We start from the raw sequence: 19,558 nt of genomic DNA on the forward strand, positions 1-19,558 counted from the left end.
TATATTTGTAGGATGCTGACATCATCACATTTGGCAAAGAGCAATATACCTCATTGTAGGTATTTCCCTAGTCTCCAAAAAGGACATTCCCCTCAAAGGAAGTCAGACAGACACCCCCCCACATACAACAATTGCAGGATTCAAACCCCTACCTAACTATGTCATGATACTAGTAAAGTACGCATTAATACGATGTGCTAGATGCTTTATTGGGATTTTTCATTTCCACTGCTACATTTGTAGGATGATGACATCTTCAGACTTGCCAAAGGGGAATATAACACTTGTCAGGCGTTTTCCTACTCACCAAAAAGGGCACTTTTCTCTAAGGAAATCACACAGAAACACACTCAGCAATTGCAGGATTCAAAACCCTACCTAACTATGTAATGATACTAGTGAAGTATGCATTAACATGACACGCTATATGATTTACTGAGGTCTTTCATTTCCACTGCTATATTTGTAGGATGCTGACATCATCTGACTTGCCAAAGGGGAATATAACACTTGTCAGGCGCTTTCCTACTCACCAAAAAGGGCACTTTTCTCTAAGGAAATCACACATCCCACCCCACACACACACACACACTCAGCAAGTACAGGATTCAAACCCCTACCTAACTATGTGATGATATTAGTGAAGTACACATTAACATGATGCGCTACATGCTTTACTGAGATTTTTCATTTCCACTGCTATATTTGTAGGATGCTGACATCATCTGACTTGCCAAAGGGGAATGTAACACTTGTCAGGCATTTAGGGCACTTCTCTCTAAGGAAATCACACATTTTTCCACAGACACACTCAGCAATTGCAGGATTCAAACCCCTACCTATGTTATGATACTAGTGAAATACACATTAACATGCCACGCTATATGCTTTACTGAGATTTTTCATTTCCACTACTATATTTGTAGGATGCTGACATCATCTGACTTGCCAAAGGGGAATATAACACTTGTCAGGCATTTTCCTACTCACCAAAAAGGGCACTTCTTTCTAAGGAAGTCACACAGAAGCACACATTCCCTCCCACACACACAGCAACTGCAGGATTCAAACCCCTATCTAACTATGTTCTAATATTAGTGCCGTACGCATTAACACAACACGCTATATGTGCTACTGAGGTTTGCTGTTTCCACTGCTATATTTGTAGGATGCTGACATCATCAGATTTGCCAAAGGGGAATATAACACTTGTCAGGCTGACTCACCAAAAAGGGCACTTCTCTATAAGGAAATCACACATTCCCCCCCACACACTCAGCAACTGCAAGATTCAAACCCCTACCTAACTAAGTTATGATACATTAACACAGCGCACTATATGCTTTATTGGGATTTTTTATTTCCACTGCTACATTTGTCAGATGCTGACATCATCAGACGCTACCTGGTACTGTGTGCACTTTGTTGTATGCAATCCCAGGACTGCACCATGGGGGACAGCAGGTGTTAACAGCTTGAACAGGACACCACAATACTTGGCTTGTGTGATCTATATCTGGACCAGTTGCCAATCCATCATATGACAATACATATCTATGCACAGAGTGTTGACTATGTAAATATGACATGTGTCTGGGATATTGGATATTGTTTATGACTTCCATCATGTAGGACCCCATGGCCTTGCAGATCAGATGTCATAGGCATATAACACTATAGTTTCCATTGTCTGTTGTGCACCAACACTTGTGGGGTGTGCCATATGTTGCTGTAACCAGTTCAACAGTTTCATATCCTGTAGAGAGGGTAAGGCTCATCATACTGTTCAGGTGCAGGGTCTGTTTGTTCTGCAGTTCACGTATGACACATATGGGATACATTGTAATCCACTCAATGTCATGTGTTCAGCTTTGGGAGTACCTGTATATCCAATCTACATGTGATATCCCCTGGTATGATGATAGGGCCTTTTGACAGTGGGAGGTGGCTATGTTTGTATGGCCTTGTGTAACTAGGGGATGTTGGCATTGTCAGTCATTTACAGTTGGCCCTGACTCAGGACATATATGAGTGTACATTGCTATGTATGACATAGCTGAAGGAAGTGCCATAGTTCTGTCTGGACTCCTTCACAAATAATCTTACCAAACACCAAGGAACATAGGCACTAAACCCATGTTATACACTTTTACACAATTAACACCCTACTGATCCTTTTTGTTCAGTCAAATGAGTATTTCATCATAGTATCATGACATGTCCGAGGGTCGGCTTTGTGTGTAGTCTCCAGTCCAGCTGGTGAATATTGGGATTGTCAGTAAATGTTGCAACTGCCTTATGTACACAGACAACCCTCCCCTCCTCCAAACATACCCAGATATTTGTGAGAGATGTAACTCTATGGACAAACTGGAGGCTGAGCTCTCTAGACCCATGACTGGCACAGTCTATCAGGAGGAGAAGGTAACCACACACACTACGACTCCAGTGTCACATAGACCTATAGCAACTGCAGACCAAACACATAAACACACAGTCACATACTCGGAGGCTCTAAATAAACCTCTGCCTAAGCAGCAAAGACCCCCTCAGCAGACACCCAGACACCTGCTTCCCCACCAGTATACCCACATATCACAAAGTACACAATGCCACTGTGCCACACAGCCAATGCCCTTAAGGCTAAACAACACACCTAATACACCTGTGATAGGTGACTGTATTGTCAAACACATTGATGTCCCACACACTAGGCTGACCAAGGTGAAGGTCACTGTAAGCTGTCTATCGGGTGCCAGGATGCACCACATAACACATGCACTCAGGTCACTCCAAAGCAAGTACAGATATGACTCCATTATTGTCCATGCTGGTGTGACTGTCCTGAGACATTCCTCCCTGGACTACATGAAATGAGACATACAGGAGCTCTATGATCATGTAGGCCAAGCCAGTATGACCCTGTCCTTGTGTAGCATCTTACCCTCACCAAGAATGATGCCACAGTATAAAGACAACATGATAAATTTTAACAGTCGGCTAACGTATGTGTGTCATTCACAGGGGATCCAGTGTCTGTCAGCCTGGGATGGCATGCTCATCATGCCACATTGCTTCACTAGGGATGCCTTGCACCTGACACCCCTGGCCTTTCGAATACTGGCTAAGGCACGTGGCACACCAATAGTGTCTCTTTTAGTCAGGGCTCACATGACAAATTCCACTCCATAGACAATACCAGGTGAAATTAACGAAGGGTAATGCTGCTCAATGCCAGAGGTGTACACCTCAAACTGCACACACTCAAGGCTCTCTTCAGTATGGGGAATATAAATATCTGTGCAGTAACAGTCACCTGGTTTGAGGCTCCTGACAGCACCCCAGCACTGCCAGGTTACACATCATACCATGGTTTTCTGACACAATAACCAGGCCACACCACATAGGGGGGGAGTATCCATATACGCCAGAGATACACTGACCTCCAGGATAGTAGCACTGCACAAATCATTGGGGACCATCCATGTGTAAATAACAGTGGCCTAAACCGCCTTTCAGGTAGTAGCCTGCTACAGATCACACTCCCAAACCCAGGGAACACACTCGGCTTTCATGAGAACAGAACACTGTAGAATATGTAGGTGTGTACAAACAACATTATATTGGATGACGTGTAGTAGCCAAACATTTACTGGGAATACTACTCAAGCCCCAAGACCCTCGCACAATGGTTCCTTGTATATATCAAATAAAATGCTATGGAACAAGTGGTCAACACCCCCACATGAGGGGTATACATATTGGACCTGGTCATCACCAACATGGGGACTCTATGTTCCACACCAGAGGTATACCCCTCATTGTTAAGGTCACACCATACATTTATGTCACCAGACATCCATATCCTGTCCCCACACCCAGCCAAGGTAATCTCGGTGAGGTACTTCTCAAAAGCAAATGTCATACTTCTCAGAACAGAGGTGTTTTTCTTCAAAACACCCAGGCCACTGGGAACTATGACTCATATCACAGTATCCTTTAGAAACCCATTGTATGGACACCTATAGGAATGCATGGATCATGCTATCCCACATGACTCCAAGACTCACTCCTCTAAAGGCAGGTGACCTGTCTGGTGTATGCCGGCCATAAATAAGCTATGCAACAAAAGGAGGAGGCTACTACATGATAGAGCAGTCTCCCACAAAGGGGAGGCATCTCTGATCAGTACTAGCAAGAAGCTACAATCAGTCATAACATCATGTAAGACCAGCTTCGACACTACGATTGCACATGACACTAAAGGCAATCACAAGCCCTTCTTTTGTTATGTCAGGAACCTGGGTGGCAACTCCCAGATATGCTCTGAGTTACTGCATAATGACAACGAAGGACACTTAACCCACACACATTGCCAAAATCCTGGCAGACAGGTTGAGTGCATATTCCTAACCCCTATCCCCCACACACACATGTCCCTGACAACAGAGTGTAGCCTCCCTGACATCACAGATGAACATGTGAGAGCTGCCCTCTCCAAAGCAATAACACAGCATCAATGGGTCAAGACAGTGTCCCAGGCTGCATCCTACACATGCTTCATGAAGAACATAACACTCACATAACATCACTGTTCAATATCAGACTTACTACAGAATATGTACCCAAGGAATGGCATACAGCAACAGTGGTCCTGCTCCACCACGGTGGTTCCACAAGGGACCCTGGACACTATCAGCCTATAAGCCTGACTAGCCTGGTCTGCAAAGCTATAGAGAGTATCATCCTGGGACAGATTTACAGATGTTGACAACCTCCAGACACTGGATCCTACCCAATTCACCTTTGTTAAGGGCAGATCTTGCCTCTTGCGCCTGCCGACTTCTTTGAATCAGTTGCCAGGGCCACAGACATAGGGAAGGTAGTCCACACAGCCTACCTGGACCTCACAGACCCCTTTGGCACAATACCACACTCGGGCATTTTAGATACACTCACCAGCTTACATATCAACACATATGTCCCAAGTTGGATTGCAAACTGGATCAGGGATAGCACCCACATGTTCAGACATGCAGGTGCCATGTCAGACTCTACACCAGTTACATGTGGCATCCCACAAGGCTCAGTTCTGAGACCTGTCTTGTTCAGTATATATTCCTGCGAGGTACAGGCTAACATGGGGGGAGTATGGCTGACCAGATTCACATATGACTGCAGACCGGGTGCCATAATCGACTCTCCAGCTGACACATGCATCCTCTGACAGGGTCTCCCAGAGATGGATAAGTAGTGCCAGAGCCATAGCCTACAACTAACTGCCATACAATGCATACACATCCCCTTTGTGAATGACAAAGTGCACACAGATTAACACATAGGTGGTAATCCATTACATAGAGAAGGTGTACATATGGATTTGGGGTCCACAGTAGATACTCATCTCTCCTTTGAATATCACATTGGCAAAATGGTTAGGTAGACCTTCTATATAGCCCACCTTATCCCAAAAGGTTACACATCTAAATCCAGAGAAGTCATTGTGCACCTGTACTCATCACACCCATACTTGAGTATACTGTCTCATTTGGGATGTACCTTACCCGACACCTGCAGCAACTGTCATGACCCCTAAGGTACCTCACGAAGTGGAACAAGAGACTCATACAGATGCCCTACAAAGTTCAGCTACAGAAACACCAGCTGTACTCGGTTGCTTAACGCTTACCCAGATGCAATCTGTGGCTGCTGTATGCAGCCATGTCCAGCCCAGACTTGTTGGACATGCTTCACCTCAGGATATCAGAATCCCTTAGAGTTACACACTCCAGGACTTCTACCTCAGCACAGAATTAATAGGACATGCTGGAGGGACAGATTCATATCCCAGAAGCTCCCCTCACTCTGAGACGACATCCCAGTCCAAATTAGGCAGAGCCCCTCACTGACCCTCTTCAAGGGAAATACTGACAAGTGGATGGGTGATCATACATTTACCTCTGGGATCTCTTCTGGGTCCCTGCTAGACAGAGGCACAGTACACTAACCATACTATGGCTATCTTGTGTGACTTATTATTCAAAGGCACAGGGTGGTGACAGCCATACACACCCTGGCTAGGCTTCTGAATGCCCTAGCACTGATACCTAGTATCAACCTATGAACCTATGTACCTATGATAATGTTTGGAGTGCACATTGTTTATTGATGATACTGACTGCAGATTTGTTATCCTCTTTGCTTTCCCACTTTCTATGTAAAACATATTTATCTGTTGTACATATTTGATTATGACAGGATTCCCAGATGTTATATATGTGTCTGTTGTCTTATAACTGTGTACACAAGACAGGATTGTTGGCTAGGGAGAGGTTTGTGGGTTAACAGGTGAACTGCCAGATATGTCTGGCCCACTGCTGCACTCAGACAAGGCCTAAGTGTGTGAGCATGCCCAGTTTGCACATTCACTGTTTTGTTGCCTGACATCTGTTTCATTCCTTTAAGTGTGTGAGCATGCCCAGTGTGACCTTTCAGTATGTTGCTGTCTGGAGGCCAGTACATTTGTTACCATGTATGAATATGCCCAATATTAACATGTGTACTATGTGTGTTTGACATCAAGTTATATTTATACTGCAGGGCTCACCTTTGTGTCATAAGTTGACATGTATTATGCTGTGACTGCGGGGTTTCCATGACACACTTTGCATACACGTATCAGCATGTCTTCATACAAGCTGACCAGTGAAATACTGTCTTGGTTTGGTGGTTTGGAACTGTGACTATAGTGCACAGTATCCTGGGTTTGAGGCCTGTCACTGCTTTAAATTTTCATACTGGCCAGACCAGACTGCTTAAGGTCAACTAAGCAACAATCCTGCCTTGTGTGGCTGATGATACCCATCAGAAATGCACACAAACCAGAACAGGAATGCCATAATGAGGCACATGCACAAACACGAAATGTAATCGAGCGTGTGTTTGGGCTGCTCAAGTCATGGTTCCGGTGCCTGGACACCTCTGGTGGAGCCTTGCAGTACTCACCAACTACATGTACCCAAATTGTCATGGTATGTGCTATGCTACATAATATGATCCTGCGAAAACAGCTGCAGCAGGATCAGCATAGGCCCGGGCCAAACAGTCCCCCACCATTGCCAAGGCCATCACAGGTGGAGGGTGACTCGGAGGAGGAACAACCTCAGCTGCACCAGTAGGCAGAAGGAGGCATGCCCAGTATGCTGTGGCCTTGGCAAAGAGGCAACACATAGCACATACACTGCCTCAGTAGGAACTATGGAAATGATACCTCTCCCTGACTCGCACATACAGTAAAAGGGATATCTAACTTGACACTACCTGTTGTCAAACATGTATAGGGAGTGTACTATGTGCATCTGACATAGGCAGCCCTGCAGCACCACCTGAGGCATGATTGACCTGTGTTAAGCAATATAAAGCAGTGCTAAACATCTTTGCCACTACATAGTTGTGTCCACTCTATAGCGCTCCACTATCTCCAGCTCATGTAGCCCCTGGTAGGTTACCCTGGGCCTGTACACTCTTCTCCATCTCCTCACTGGGGTTGGTTGGCAACATTCCCATTGTCACCACCCTCAGCATGTTGCATATGTCGGTTTATGACAGCAATGGCAGCCCCTAACATTTCTTTGTCTCAGTTAAGCCTTTTCAGTATTCACTTCTCTTAGCTTACTGCAGTGCTGCAGTGTCTCTGAGGAATACATGGTGAAAAGTTATTTGCAGAGTTTTAAGTGCTGGGCTGGGCTGGGCTGGTTTACTGCCTGTGTAATTGCCTGATTCTGATTATTTCCACCTGCTAGCTCTGCTGATTCTCCCTGGTTAACTTCCTACTGTTTGTTGTGCTTCCTTTTCCCTTTCTATTTCCTCAGGGGGGCAGTGCCGCTCACACTAGTGCAAACGCATGCACACGCGCTAACACGCACGCACACAGGCTTAGATGGAGTTACACTAGCTAATTCCTGCTTAAACGCATGCACACAGGCTTACACGGCCTAACACTTGCTAATTCCTGCTTAAACGTGCGCACACAAGTGCAAATGCGCTTACACAGACTTAGACAACATTACACATGCTAACTCCTCCTTATACACGTGCACACAGTCTTACTCGGATATACAGGCATGCACACGCATGCATACACATTGCAAGCATTTTTACAAGAAACTTTGGTGATATCCGCAGTGTGCACATTCTATTTCTTGACTTTAGCTAGGATACCTGGTGACACACCTCTTCCAGTGATGAGCAACTGACAGCTAACACATGCCACTCAGCTCCATGAGCTTATCTTCTTTCGTACATACCCCCCCTCATGATGTCACCTATGTCCTACTCTGTTACTCCCCTTATCCTAGTCTTACACTCCACTGACTGTGCTCATTTGCTATGTAGGCTTGGGATTCACTATCCTTACCCTCATTTGCATAGGATTGCTTACTAATGCTTGGTTACATCTCTTAGACTGGGTTCCCCTTTAGCAACCTCTACTCGGTAGCCATGTTGTCTTCAGCCTGCCATTGCCTTGCATTGTACATTGAAAATTCCCATAAAATCCACATTTGTGGGTTTTAAGTTTTATTTTTCTGGTTTTTAGAGCACAGCCCATTTGCGCGGCACTGTGCTACGGTTAAACATCGGAAATTAGAGAAAAAAAATAATTTTTTTTTTTCATATTGCATCGGGAAACATTGCCAATGGCCACATATTTGGCCATTGGCATGCTTCCTATACTGGATGCAACCTTTATTTGGAGCTGTCACGGCTCTGTTTTGCTATTTGCAGAATGGTACTCAGCTGTCAACTGAGTAAATTTCTGCAAATAACACTGCTCTTACTTGGACAGGTTCGGGTTTCCTGAATCGCAAATCTACCTCATTTGCATGCCTTTCGGCTGCAATTGAGGTAATTTGCATATCCGAGCTCTGTCCGTGTAAGAGCCATTTTAGGAGCTCTCTTACACACCCCTGCAGGCTGTTCCTGGATCGCTCGTCGGACATGATGGCTGCATGGAGTCTTACTCTACTCTTAGACTCCATGCAAGTCATCGTGAATCCAGCCCACTGTCTTAATCTTGACTTGTGGAAGATTGCTGTGAAATTTTTGTTTATTGTAATCATTTGGAAGCATTAGTTCTAAAGACTGTGAATTAACTATGTGTTACAGCCACCTTTCTAAAAGTTGCATCTAAAGCTTTGGTTTCAGAAAAAAGTTTTTGTAAAACTGGGGTTCTAAAACCAGTGGCAAGGACAGCCAAGGCATCGAGTGATTTCATTTTGCTATAGTCTTCTGCTTTTGACCGTAATGAAATTTTATCATAACCTTCGGTATGATTTAGCACTATTGATGATAAAGTGGACCATTTTAAGTCTGGAGGCTTACCTTCACTTAAGTCTCTTCACTGGGTGAATTAGATGAACTCTGGACAAGACAGTCCTAAACATCACTGGAACATGCAAATGTCTCCACTATGAAAAAATGAAAACATTCTCCACCCAAGGACAGGGTCCATTTCTAGAATTAGAATCTCCATGAACACTATCCCCTCTATTTGAACATTCTTTAAAGAAGCACTGAACACTGTAATAGGCCATTACACAGCACCTGTATCTTGGGTTGCAGCACAATATTTCATCAACTGGATGTCAGCAAAATTGTTATGTTATTGGATCAGCTGCCACCATGGTCCCATCTTTATTATGTCACATATCTGAAAACTACTAATGCACACATAGATTCTTATGTCTGCTGGTGACTGTTCCCTTCCTTAACCGAAGCAGTGGATAAAATACAACTCTGTAAAATACCCTGAAATTCTTCATACATGACTTTTGCCTTCCATCTTTCTGTTTCCTATAAAACTTAACAGAATCTGCACAGACTTACCACCTGGGAAGTGCTAAATGCAATGATAAACATCAAAAATACTGAATGTATTCACTTTGAAAATGTTTAAATAGTAGTGTCTTACCTTTCAAAGTAGTCACAGTTATTTTCTGTGGTGCTATAAATACTACATTTGATTGTGGGATGAGTGTTACTTCATAGGATGACCCAGGATAGAGATTGCTCACTTCAAGGGAAGTCTGATCTCCTGATAAATTCTGGGTATACTTCTTCTGGGGATCTGTAGCAGAGTAGATTTCAAGTACATAAGACCCAGGGTAAGTAGAAAAAAGTGGTGACCACTGTAATCGGAAGCCTGATGATGTAATATTGTAAGCACTAAGGCTTTTAGGAACAATCACCTCTAGAGAGAAAAAAAAGCTGGAATCAGCAACTTTTAAATAATCAGAAATGCTAGCTCCATGGATTTAATGGCAGTTGCACACTGCTACATCTTTGCAAATAAAAGAGAAATAAATTAGAACACTGTGACCTATCCAGTCTTTTCAACATCTGTTAGATAAGCTGCAGTCCTTCTTGCATTGTTACTTTTATATATTTTTCAAGCTTGCAGACTAGATTACAAAGGCCATTTTTCAGTTATGACTGAGTTACTTAAAAGAATATAAAGTGTAAAGCAGACAAAAATGACTTATTAACAGTAATATCATGTGAGCATGCATAAAAAGTGCAGAGTACAGAATTTCAGAAGTCTCATTCCTGCAAATAACCACTTCAGTTTTTTTAATGGCTAAAATATGTTTTCATAATATTGATTTACAGGTCTGTGCATTTAGTTTCACCATCATATTTGGTGGACTATCTTAATAATATCTTTCCTTATATAACAATTCTTGTGTTTTTTATTGATTTCTTAAATATAATTCTTTTTGTCAAAGTACTTTCTATCATTGTGTTCTAAATCTTTCAATGCATTGTTATATTTCTTTATATTTCTCTTTCTCTACTTTTCTCACATCAAATTGCCACTGTACAATATATATATATATATATATATATATATATATATATATATATATATATATATATATATAAAATCTTTCCATAACTGTATTAATAATCTGTTTCCTTCTTCATTCCATGTTTTCTCATTTACCATTTTTATTGTTTTATATTTATATATTCTTTGTTCTCATAACAACATATTTCAGTTCTATATGCACTCCATTTGTAAGTCATTGAATTTTTGTTCCAAAGTTTAAACTTACCACATCTTACAACTTCTGATATTTTTCTTATATCATTTACTTTCTTGTTCCACTTGCCTCTTAAATCACAATTAAAGTCTGCTGTTATTATGATATTCATATTTATCACTACATAGGGCCATATTCACAATGACTTGCACAGAGTCTAAGAGTAGAGTAAGACTCCATGCAGCCATCATGTCCGACGAGTGATCCAGGAACAGCCTGTAGAGGCGTGTAAGAGAGCTCCTAAAACAGCTCTCACACGGACAGGGCTGGGACATGCAAATCACCTCAATTGCAGACGAAAGGCATGCAAATGAGGTAGATTTGTGATTCAGGAAACCTGAACCTGTCCGAGTAAGAGCAGTGTTATTTGCAGAAATGTACTCAGTTGACAACTGAGTACCGTTCTGCAAATAGCAAAACGGAGCCGTGATAGCTCCAAATAAAGGTTGCATCCAGTGCAGGAAGCATACCAATGGCCAAATATACGGCCATTGGAAATATTCTCTGATGCAAAATTAAAATAAAAATAATTTTTTTTTTCCGCCGATTTCCAATGTTTAAGCGTAGCGCAGCACCGCGCAAACGGGCTGCGCTCTAAAACACAGAATACTACAAATTACAACCCAGAAATGTGGATTTTATTGAAAGTGGTAATGTACAATGCAAGGGAATGGCAGGCTGAAGACAAGATGGCCACCAAGTAGAGGTTGCTAAGGGGGGAAGCTCAGTCTAAGACATGTAACCAAGCATTAGTAGGCAATCCTATGTAAATGAGTGTTAAGATAGTGAATGGCTAGTTTACATAGCAAATGAGCACAGTCAGTGGAGTGTAGGAGTAGGATATGGGGAGTAACAGAGTAGAAGATAGGTGACATCATGAGGGGGGTATGTATGAAAGAAGTGAAGCTCATTGGAGCAGAGTGGCATGTGTCCGCTGTCATTTAGACATCATGGAAAGAGGTGTGTCAACAGGTAGGCTAGGGCAAACCAAGAAATGGAAGGTGTATACTGTGGATAACACCAAAGTTTCTTGCTGAGCGTGCATGCGTGCGTGTGCGCGCATGTAAACCCGCGTAAGACAGAGTGCATGCGTGTAAGCGTAAGTGCGTGCGTTTAAGCCGGAGTAAGCATGTATAAGGTTGTTTAAAGAGTTGTAAGTGCGTTTGTGCTGGTGTGCTCATGTTTTAACCTGAATAAGCAAGTTTTAGTCCATGTAAGCATGTGTGCACGCATGTTAGCTGCTGTGCTCGTGTTTGCACTTGTGTGCGCGGCACTCCCCCCTGAGGAAACAGAAAGGAAAAAGGAAGCACAACAAATAGTAGGAAGCTACCAGGGAGTACTAGCAGAGCTAGCAGGTGAAAACAATCAGAATCAGGCAATTACACAGGCAGTACACTAGCCCAGCCCAGCCTAGCACTTAAAACTCTGCCAACAACAGTCCATCATATTTCTCACAACAGACACTGCAGTAAGCTAATAGAAGTGAAAACTGAAAAAGCTTTACCGAGACAAAGAAATGTTAGGGGCAGCCATTGCTGTTATAAGGTGACATATGCAACATGCTGAGGGTGGTGACAATGGAAATGCTGCTGGGCAACCCACAGTGAGGAGACGGAGAAGAGTGTACAGGCCCAGGGTAACATACCAGGGGCTACATGAGCTGGAGATAGTGGAGCACTATAGAGTGGACAGAGACCTCCTGCAGCAAATTGTTGAGCTGTGCAGGCCACGCCTCACACACAGAACCAACAGAGGGGAACCCATCCCAGTGGAAACCAAGGTATGTGTTGGCCTAAGAATACTAGCAACAGGTACCTTCTAGAGACCAACTGGTGATATGATGGGGATATCACAGGCATCAGCATCCAGGGTTCTACACCAGTTCCTGGATGCCATGTCAGCACATGTCGGTGATCATGTATATTTCCCCAATTCCCGTGAGGTACTGGCCAGCAATATGCGTCTCTTCCAGCAAATAGCGGAATACCCTGAGGTAGTGGATGCAATAGACTGCACGCACATATGCATCAAAGCACCAGCTGGCGAGCAGGGTAGGGTCTACTTCAACCGCAAGGGCTTCCCCTCCATCAACTGCCAGGTCATGTGTGATGCCCAGGGCATAATACTGAATGTGTGTGCAGGCTGCCCTAGAAGCTACCATGATTCCCATATCTGGCATCTGACGCAGCTGTACCAGACATCTGCCAATGGGGACATCCCACATGGTCACCTAGTGGGGGATGCTGGCTATGCACTGGAGCCGTGGCTGATGACACCCATCAGAAACGCACACACACCTGAACAGGAACCCCATAATGAGGCACACACACAAACACGTAATGTAATAGAGCATGTGTTTGGGCTGCTCAAGTCATGGTTCCGGTGCCTGGACACATCTGGTGGAGCCTTGCAGTACTCACCAACTACATGTACCCAAACTGTCATGGTATGTGCTATGCTACATAATATGATCCTGTGAAAACAGCTGCAGCAGGACCAGCATAGGCCTGGCCCAAACAACCCCCCACCATTGCCAAGGCCATCACAGGCAGAGCGTGACTCAGAGGAGGAACAACCTGAGTCTGCCCCAGTAGGCAGAAGGAGGCGTGCCCAGTATGCTTTGGCCTTGGCAAAGAGGCAACGCATAGCACATATACTGGCTCAGTAGGAACTCTGGAAATGATACCCCTCTCCAACTCGCACATAAAGTAAAAGGGATGCCTACGTTGACACTACCTGCTTCCAAACATGTGCAGGGAGTGTAGTATGTGCATCCGACATAGGCAGCCCTGCAGCACCACCTAAGGCATGAATGCCATGTGTTAAGCAATATAAAGCAGTGCTAAACAGCAATTACCACCATGTAGTATATGCAAACAAAATCATACACACCAACTAGCACAACTGTGGTCAATGTTCAGTAATATTGGGCAACGTCCAGCAATGTTGGTGAATATTGAGCAATGTCGGACAAGTGTGGTCTAAGTAGGGCATAGCTGAACAAAAGCCAACATGCTCATATTTGCTTAACAGGCCCTTAAACAGTCTGGTCTGATCATTATGAAAATATAAAGCAGTGATGGGCCTCGAACCCAGAATACTGTGCACTATAGCCAAAGTACTGAACCACTAAACCATGACAGTATTGCAGTGGTCCACCTGTATGATGGAATGTTGATAAGTCTATGCAAGGTATTCCATGGAAACCCTGCAGGCACAGAATAATCTTTGTTGAGTTATGACACAAAGGTGAGTCCTGCAGTGAGAGCAGAACCTGACTTCCAACACACACAGTATAAATGTTAATATTGGTCATGTTCACACACATCAACATATGTAGTGGACCTCAGATAGCAACATACTGAAGGGTCACACTGGGCATGCTCACACACTTGAATAAATGAGACAAATGTCAGGCAACAAAACATGGAATGTCAGAACTGGGCATGCTCACACACTTAGGCCATGTCTGAGTACAGCAGTGGGCCACTCATATCTGGCAGTTGCATCTGTTAACCCAGGAACCTGTCACTATACAGCAATCTGTCCTGTGCACATAGTTATATGACAACAGACACATCTATAATATAGTGGAACCCTGTCATAATCAAATATGTTCTGCAGATACTGAAGTTCTTCATGGAAACTGGTAAAGCAAAGATGATAAAGACCTGCAAACAGTATCGGCAATAAACATTGTGCATCTTGAACATTAGCATAGGTTCATAGGTCGATACTAGGCTATCTGCCCTAGGGCATGTACAAGCCTAGCCAGAGTGTGTTTGGCATTCGCAACCCTGTCAGATTACTACACTGTGTGTGTGAATAGTAGGTCACACAAGATAGCCCATGTACGTTTACTAGTGTGCCTCTGTCTAGCAGGGACACAGAAGATATCCTAGGGGTAAATATACAATCACCCATACAGTCGTCAAGATGTCTCCAGTAGGTGGTCAGTGGGTGGCTCTGCCTATGTGAAACTGGGATTACATTCTGTAGTGAGTGGAGCCTCTGGGATAAGAATCTGTCCCTCCATAATGTCCTATTAACATCTGTGCTGAGGTATATGTCCCTGCAGTGTGTATCTCCAAGGGAGTTGGATATCCTGAGGTGGAGCATGTCCAGTAATTCTGGTTTGGGTATAGCTGTAAACAACAGGCACACATCATATCTGAGTAGGTGGTAAGCAACTGAGTAGAGCTGGAGTTACTGCATCTGAACTATGCATGGCATCTCTGTGAGTCCCTAGATCTGCTTGGTGAGGACCGTCCGTGGCCAGTACAGTTGCTGCAGGTGTCAGGTAAGGTACACCCCAAATGTGGCATTGTAACCAAGCATGGATGTGATGAGTATAGGGGCACAATGATCTCCCTCGATCTAGATGTGAAACCATATGGGATAAGGTGGCACACATAGAAGGTGTGTCCAACCACTTTGGCAATGTGAATGTTAAAGGCGACAGTACGAACAAGTGATGTCCCCAAACCCCTAACAACTCCTACCATATGTAATGGAGTACTACCTATGTGGTAATGTGTGGGCATGTTGTTACTCCCAAAGGGGATGACTATGCAACTAGTGGCATTTAGCTGTAGGTCATGGCTCAGGCACCAGTCATCCATCTCTGTGAGACCCTGATTGAGTATGCATGTGGCAGCTGGAGAGTTGATCATGGCACCCAGTTTGCAGTCAAGTGCAAACATGTTCAGCCATATTCCCCCTGTGATAGCCTGTACGTAAGACAAATATATACTGAACAAGAGAGATCCCAGGACCAAGCTGTGTGGGAAGCCATGTGTAACTGCTGTATAGTCAGACATGGCACCTGCAATTCTGACCATGTGGGTGCTATCCCTGATCTAGGTACCAATCTATTGTGTGAGATATGTGTCCAAATTGATGCTGGTGAGCCTGTGCATAATGGCCCAGTGGGTTATTGTGTTGAATGGTTTTGCAAGGTTCAGGTAGGCTGTGTGGATAGCCGTCCCTATGTCGATGGACCTGTTAGCCATTTAAAGAATACCTACAGGTTCTCGAGGCAAGATCTGCCCACAACAATGCATAAATGAGTAGGACACAGTGTCTGTAGGTTCCCGATGTCTATGTGTAGGAGTCCTATGACAATATGCTCCATGGCTTTGCAGAACAGGCTACATAGGCTTATAGGGCAATATTGTCTGTGGTCTGTTGTGGCACCAACTCTGTGGAGTGGGACCACTGTTGCAGTATGCCATTCCTTGGGTATATATCCTGTGGTAACTCCGATATTGAACAGTGATGTAATGTGAGAGTTGCATTTGTCATGATGCTCGTGTATGATGCAGGCTGGGACATCATCTGGTCACACTGATACTGTGATGTACACTGTGGGGAGGGCAGCACTCACCTGTTACTGTGTGATGTCAGGGAGGTTATACTCTGTTGGGATGGACAGTTGCTCCTTAGGGGGGATGGGTGGGAGACATCTGCACTGAACCTGTTTGCCAGGATGTAGGCAATGCCAGTGAGTTCAGGGTAGGTTTAGTCAGTATGCAGTAACTCACAGCATATCAGTGAGTGTCCACCCAGGTTCCTGACATAACTGAAGAAGGCTGTGTGATAGTCCTACATGTCAGGTGCAATTGTCTGGTAGAAGCGGCCCTTAGAAACGTCCATGAGTGATTGTAGCTGTCTGCTAGTACAGATCACAGATGTCTTCCCAGTCTGGGATTGTGCTCTATCATGTAGTAGTGTCCTCCTGACATTGTACAGCTTATTAATGGCTGGGGTCTACCAGACAGGTCCCCTGCCATTGTAGTAGTGGGTCTTGTTATTTGGGATAGCACAATCCATGCAGTCCACTAGATGTCCATAGAATGTGTATGTAAAGGATGCAGCAGTGTGAGCCGTATATGCCACTGTCTCAGGATCTCTGAAGGATACCACCTTGCTTCGGTGAAGTGAGATGTTGGCTCATGAAAAGTTCACCAAGATTACCCAGGATGGGTGTGTGGAGGGTATATATATGTCCTGTGAGATACATGTATGTTTTGACCTTACCAATGAGGGGTATATTGCTGATGTGGAACATAGAGTCCCCATGTTGGTGATGAGCAGGTCCAATATGTATTCCCCCTTGTGGTTGTGCTGACTGGTTGTGCCAAAGCATATGAGTCCACAAATTGTAGTGACTGTTGGGTGAGGTTGTCGGGGCTTGAGTAGTATCCCCAGTCAATAAGTGTGTATATGAAGTCACACAATATAATGGTGTCTGTGGAGATCTTCATATTCTCCGTAGTTCCCACAAAAGCCGAGTGTGGTTCCTGAGTTTGGGAGTGTGTTCTGTAGCAGGCAACAAACTGAAAAGCAGTACTGCACAATGGTAGTTGTATATGTATGGTCTGTGATGCTTTGTGCAGTGCTACTAACCTGGAGGTGTGTGTATCTGTGATGTATGTGGATACTCCCCCTAGTTGTGTTGTCTGTTCCAAGTCTTGTTGTCAGACAGCATGATATGAAACATAACCTGGTAGTGCTGGTGTGCATAAGCGAGCCTGAACCAGGTGTCTGTCAGTGCACAGATATTGCTCTCCTCCATACTGAGGAGAGTCCTGAGTGGCCACAATATGAGGTTAACACAACTGTTGTTGAGCAGCATTACCCTTAGTTTCATTTAACCTGTAATGTCTATGGAGGTGGGTTTGTCTTCTGAGCCATGCTTAAAAAAGGCACTCTGGTGGTAGCAAGATCCTTAGCCAGCATACCAAAGTCCAAAGTCCCAGTAAAGAAACCACCATAAAATACTTCTCCAAAGCCAACGTCATGCTACTCAAGTCAGAAGTGACAAACTTCATGACACCCATGCAGACAGGAACTGAAAGTTCAACTGCTGAATCCTACACTAAGGCACTGTACTAGCACATCCACTCATGCATGAATCGTGCCATCCCAAATAGAACCAAAATGCTCTCATCCAAAAAAAGGAAGCCAATCTGGTGGTCCCCTGCCATAAACAAACTTTACAACAAAAGGAAGAAACTTTTGCAGAAAAGAGGAAAATCCCAGGATGCAAAAAACTCCCTTACTAGCCTCAGTAAGAAACTGAGATGCCTCATAAAATCCAACAAAGCTAGTTCCAAAAATAAAATTGCCAAAGATTTCAAAGACAACCACAAAGCATTCTATAACTATGTCAAGAATCTAAATGGCAATGCTCAGATCTGCTCTGAGCTAAAACAGAATGGCATTAAATATACTGATCTGAAGGATATTGCCAATATCCTGGCAGATCGATTCAGTGCCAACTTCACCCCCCTCACCCCCTAAATGGCCCATCTCAATACCAGAAGATTGCCAAATTCCAGTAATAACAGCCACACAGGTACAAAATGCACTCTCTAAAGCCAAGAATACAGCATTCATGGGACCAGATGACATCCCGGGCTGTGTACTACATGAACTACAATATGAACTGGCACCTCACTTAAGTGTCATGTTTAATCATAGCCTTACCTCAGGTTTCATGCCCACTTTGTGGTGCAGAGCTACAGTTATCCCAATCCACAAGGGGGGATCCACCTTGGATCCCGGAAACTACCGTTCCATCAGTCTGACAAGCCTTATCTGCAAGGTCATGGAGCGTATTATCATGGAACTTATAGACATTGGCAACCTTCAAACACTGGACCCCACCCAGTTTGGGTTTGTGAAGGGCCAATCTTGTCTCCTGAACCTGATTGACTTATTTGAATCAGTCTCCAGAGCCATGGACAAGGGTAAGGTGGTCCACACAGCCTATCTAGACCTTGCCAAGGCCTTTGACACCATCCCCCACTATGGAATCATAGATAAACTTACTAAGTTGGGCATTAATCCCTATGTCACCCAATGGGTTGCTAAATGGCTTACTGATAGAACCCACACTGTAAAAGTAGCTGACTCCAAACCAAGCTCCAGACAAGTGACAAATGGAGTACATCAAGGTTCAGTCCTGGGGCCGCTCTTGTTTGGCATCTACTTCTCTGAAGTACAGGTCAACACTAAGGGACTCTGGCTAACAAAGTTTGCAGATGACTGCAAACTGGGAGCCATTATTGAATCCCCAAATGATGTGGATACTCTACAAAAGGGCCTTACAGAAACAAATGCTTGGTGCCAGAGCCATGGGCTCAAGCTCAATGCCAAGAAATGTATTGTTATCCCCTTTGGGAAAAACATGTATCCATGAATTACCATATAGGTGGCAGTACAGTAAACACAGAAAGTGTGATAAGAGACTTAGGGACACAGGTGGACAGTGGTCTCACCTTCGATAACCACATCGCCACAACAGTCAGGAAATCCTTCTATGTGGCACACCTCATCACGAAGGGCTTTTCATCCAGAAAAAAGAGGTCATTGTCCCACTGTACTCATCCCTCATTAGACCCATTATAGAATACAATGCCCCATTTGGTATGTACCTCTCAAGACATCTG

At 44.1% G+C, this 19,558-nt stretch overlaps 1 protein-coding gene across 4 annotated transcripts in view; it reads right to left on the reverse strand.

Moving 5' to 3' along the window:
* LOC122789323 (collagen alpha-1(XII) chain-like) overlaps nt 1–19,558 on the reverse strand; it is a 1,412,827-nt gene that overhangs the window by 331,065 nt on the left and 1,062,204 nt on the right. For all 4 annotated transcript variants that reach the window (XM_044056685.1, XM_044056683.1, XM_044056682.1 and 1 more), the window contains one exon: nt 9,971–10,249. In XM_044056685.1, the coding sequence (XP_043912620.1) occupies nt 9,971–10,249 (279 nt within the window). The remainder of the gene's footprint in view (nt 1–9,970; nt 10,250–19,558) is intronic.

The sequence above is a fragment of the Protopterus annectens genome, chromosome 14.part0 (assembly GCF_019279795.1).
Source record: "Protopterus annectens isolate FY-2018-M chromosome 14.part0, PAN1.0, whole genome shotgun sequence".
NCBI lineage: Eukaryota > Metazoa > Chordata > Ceratodontiformes > Protopteridae > Protopterus > Protopterus annectens.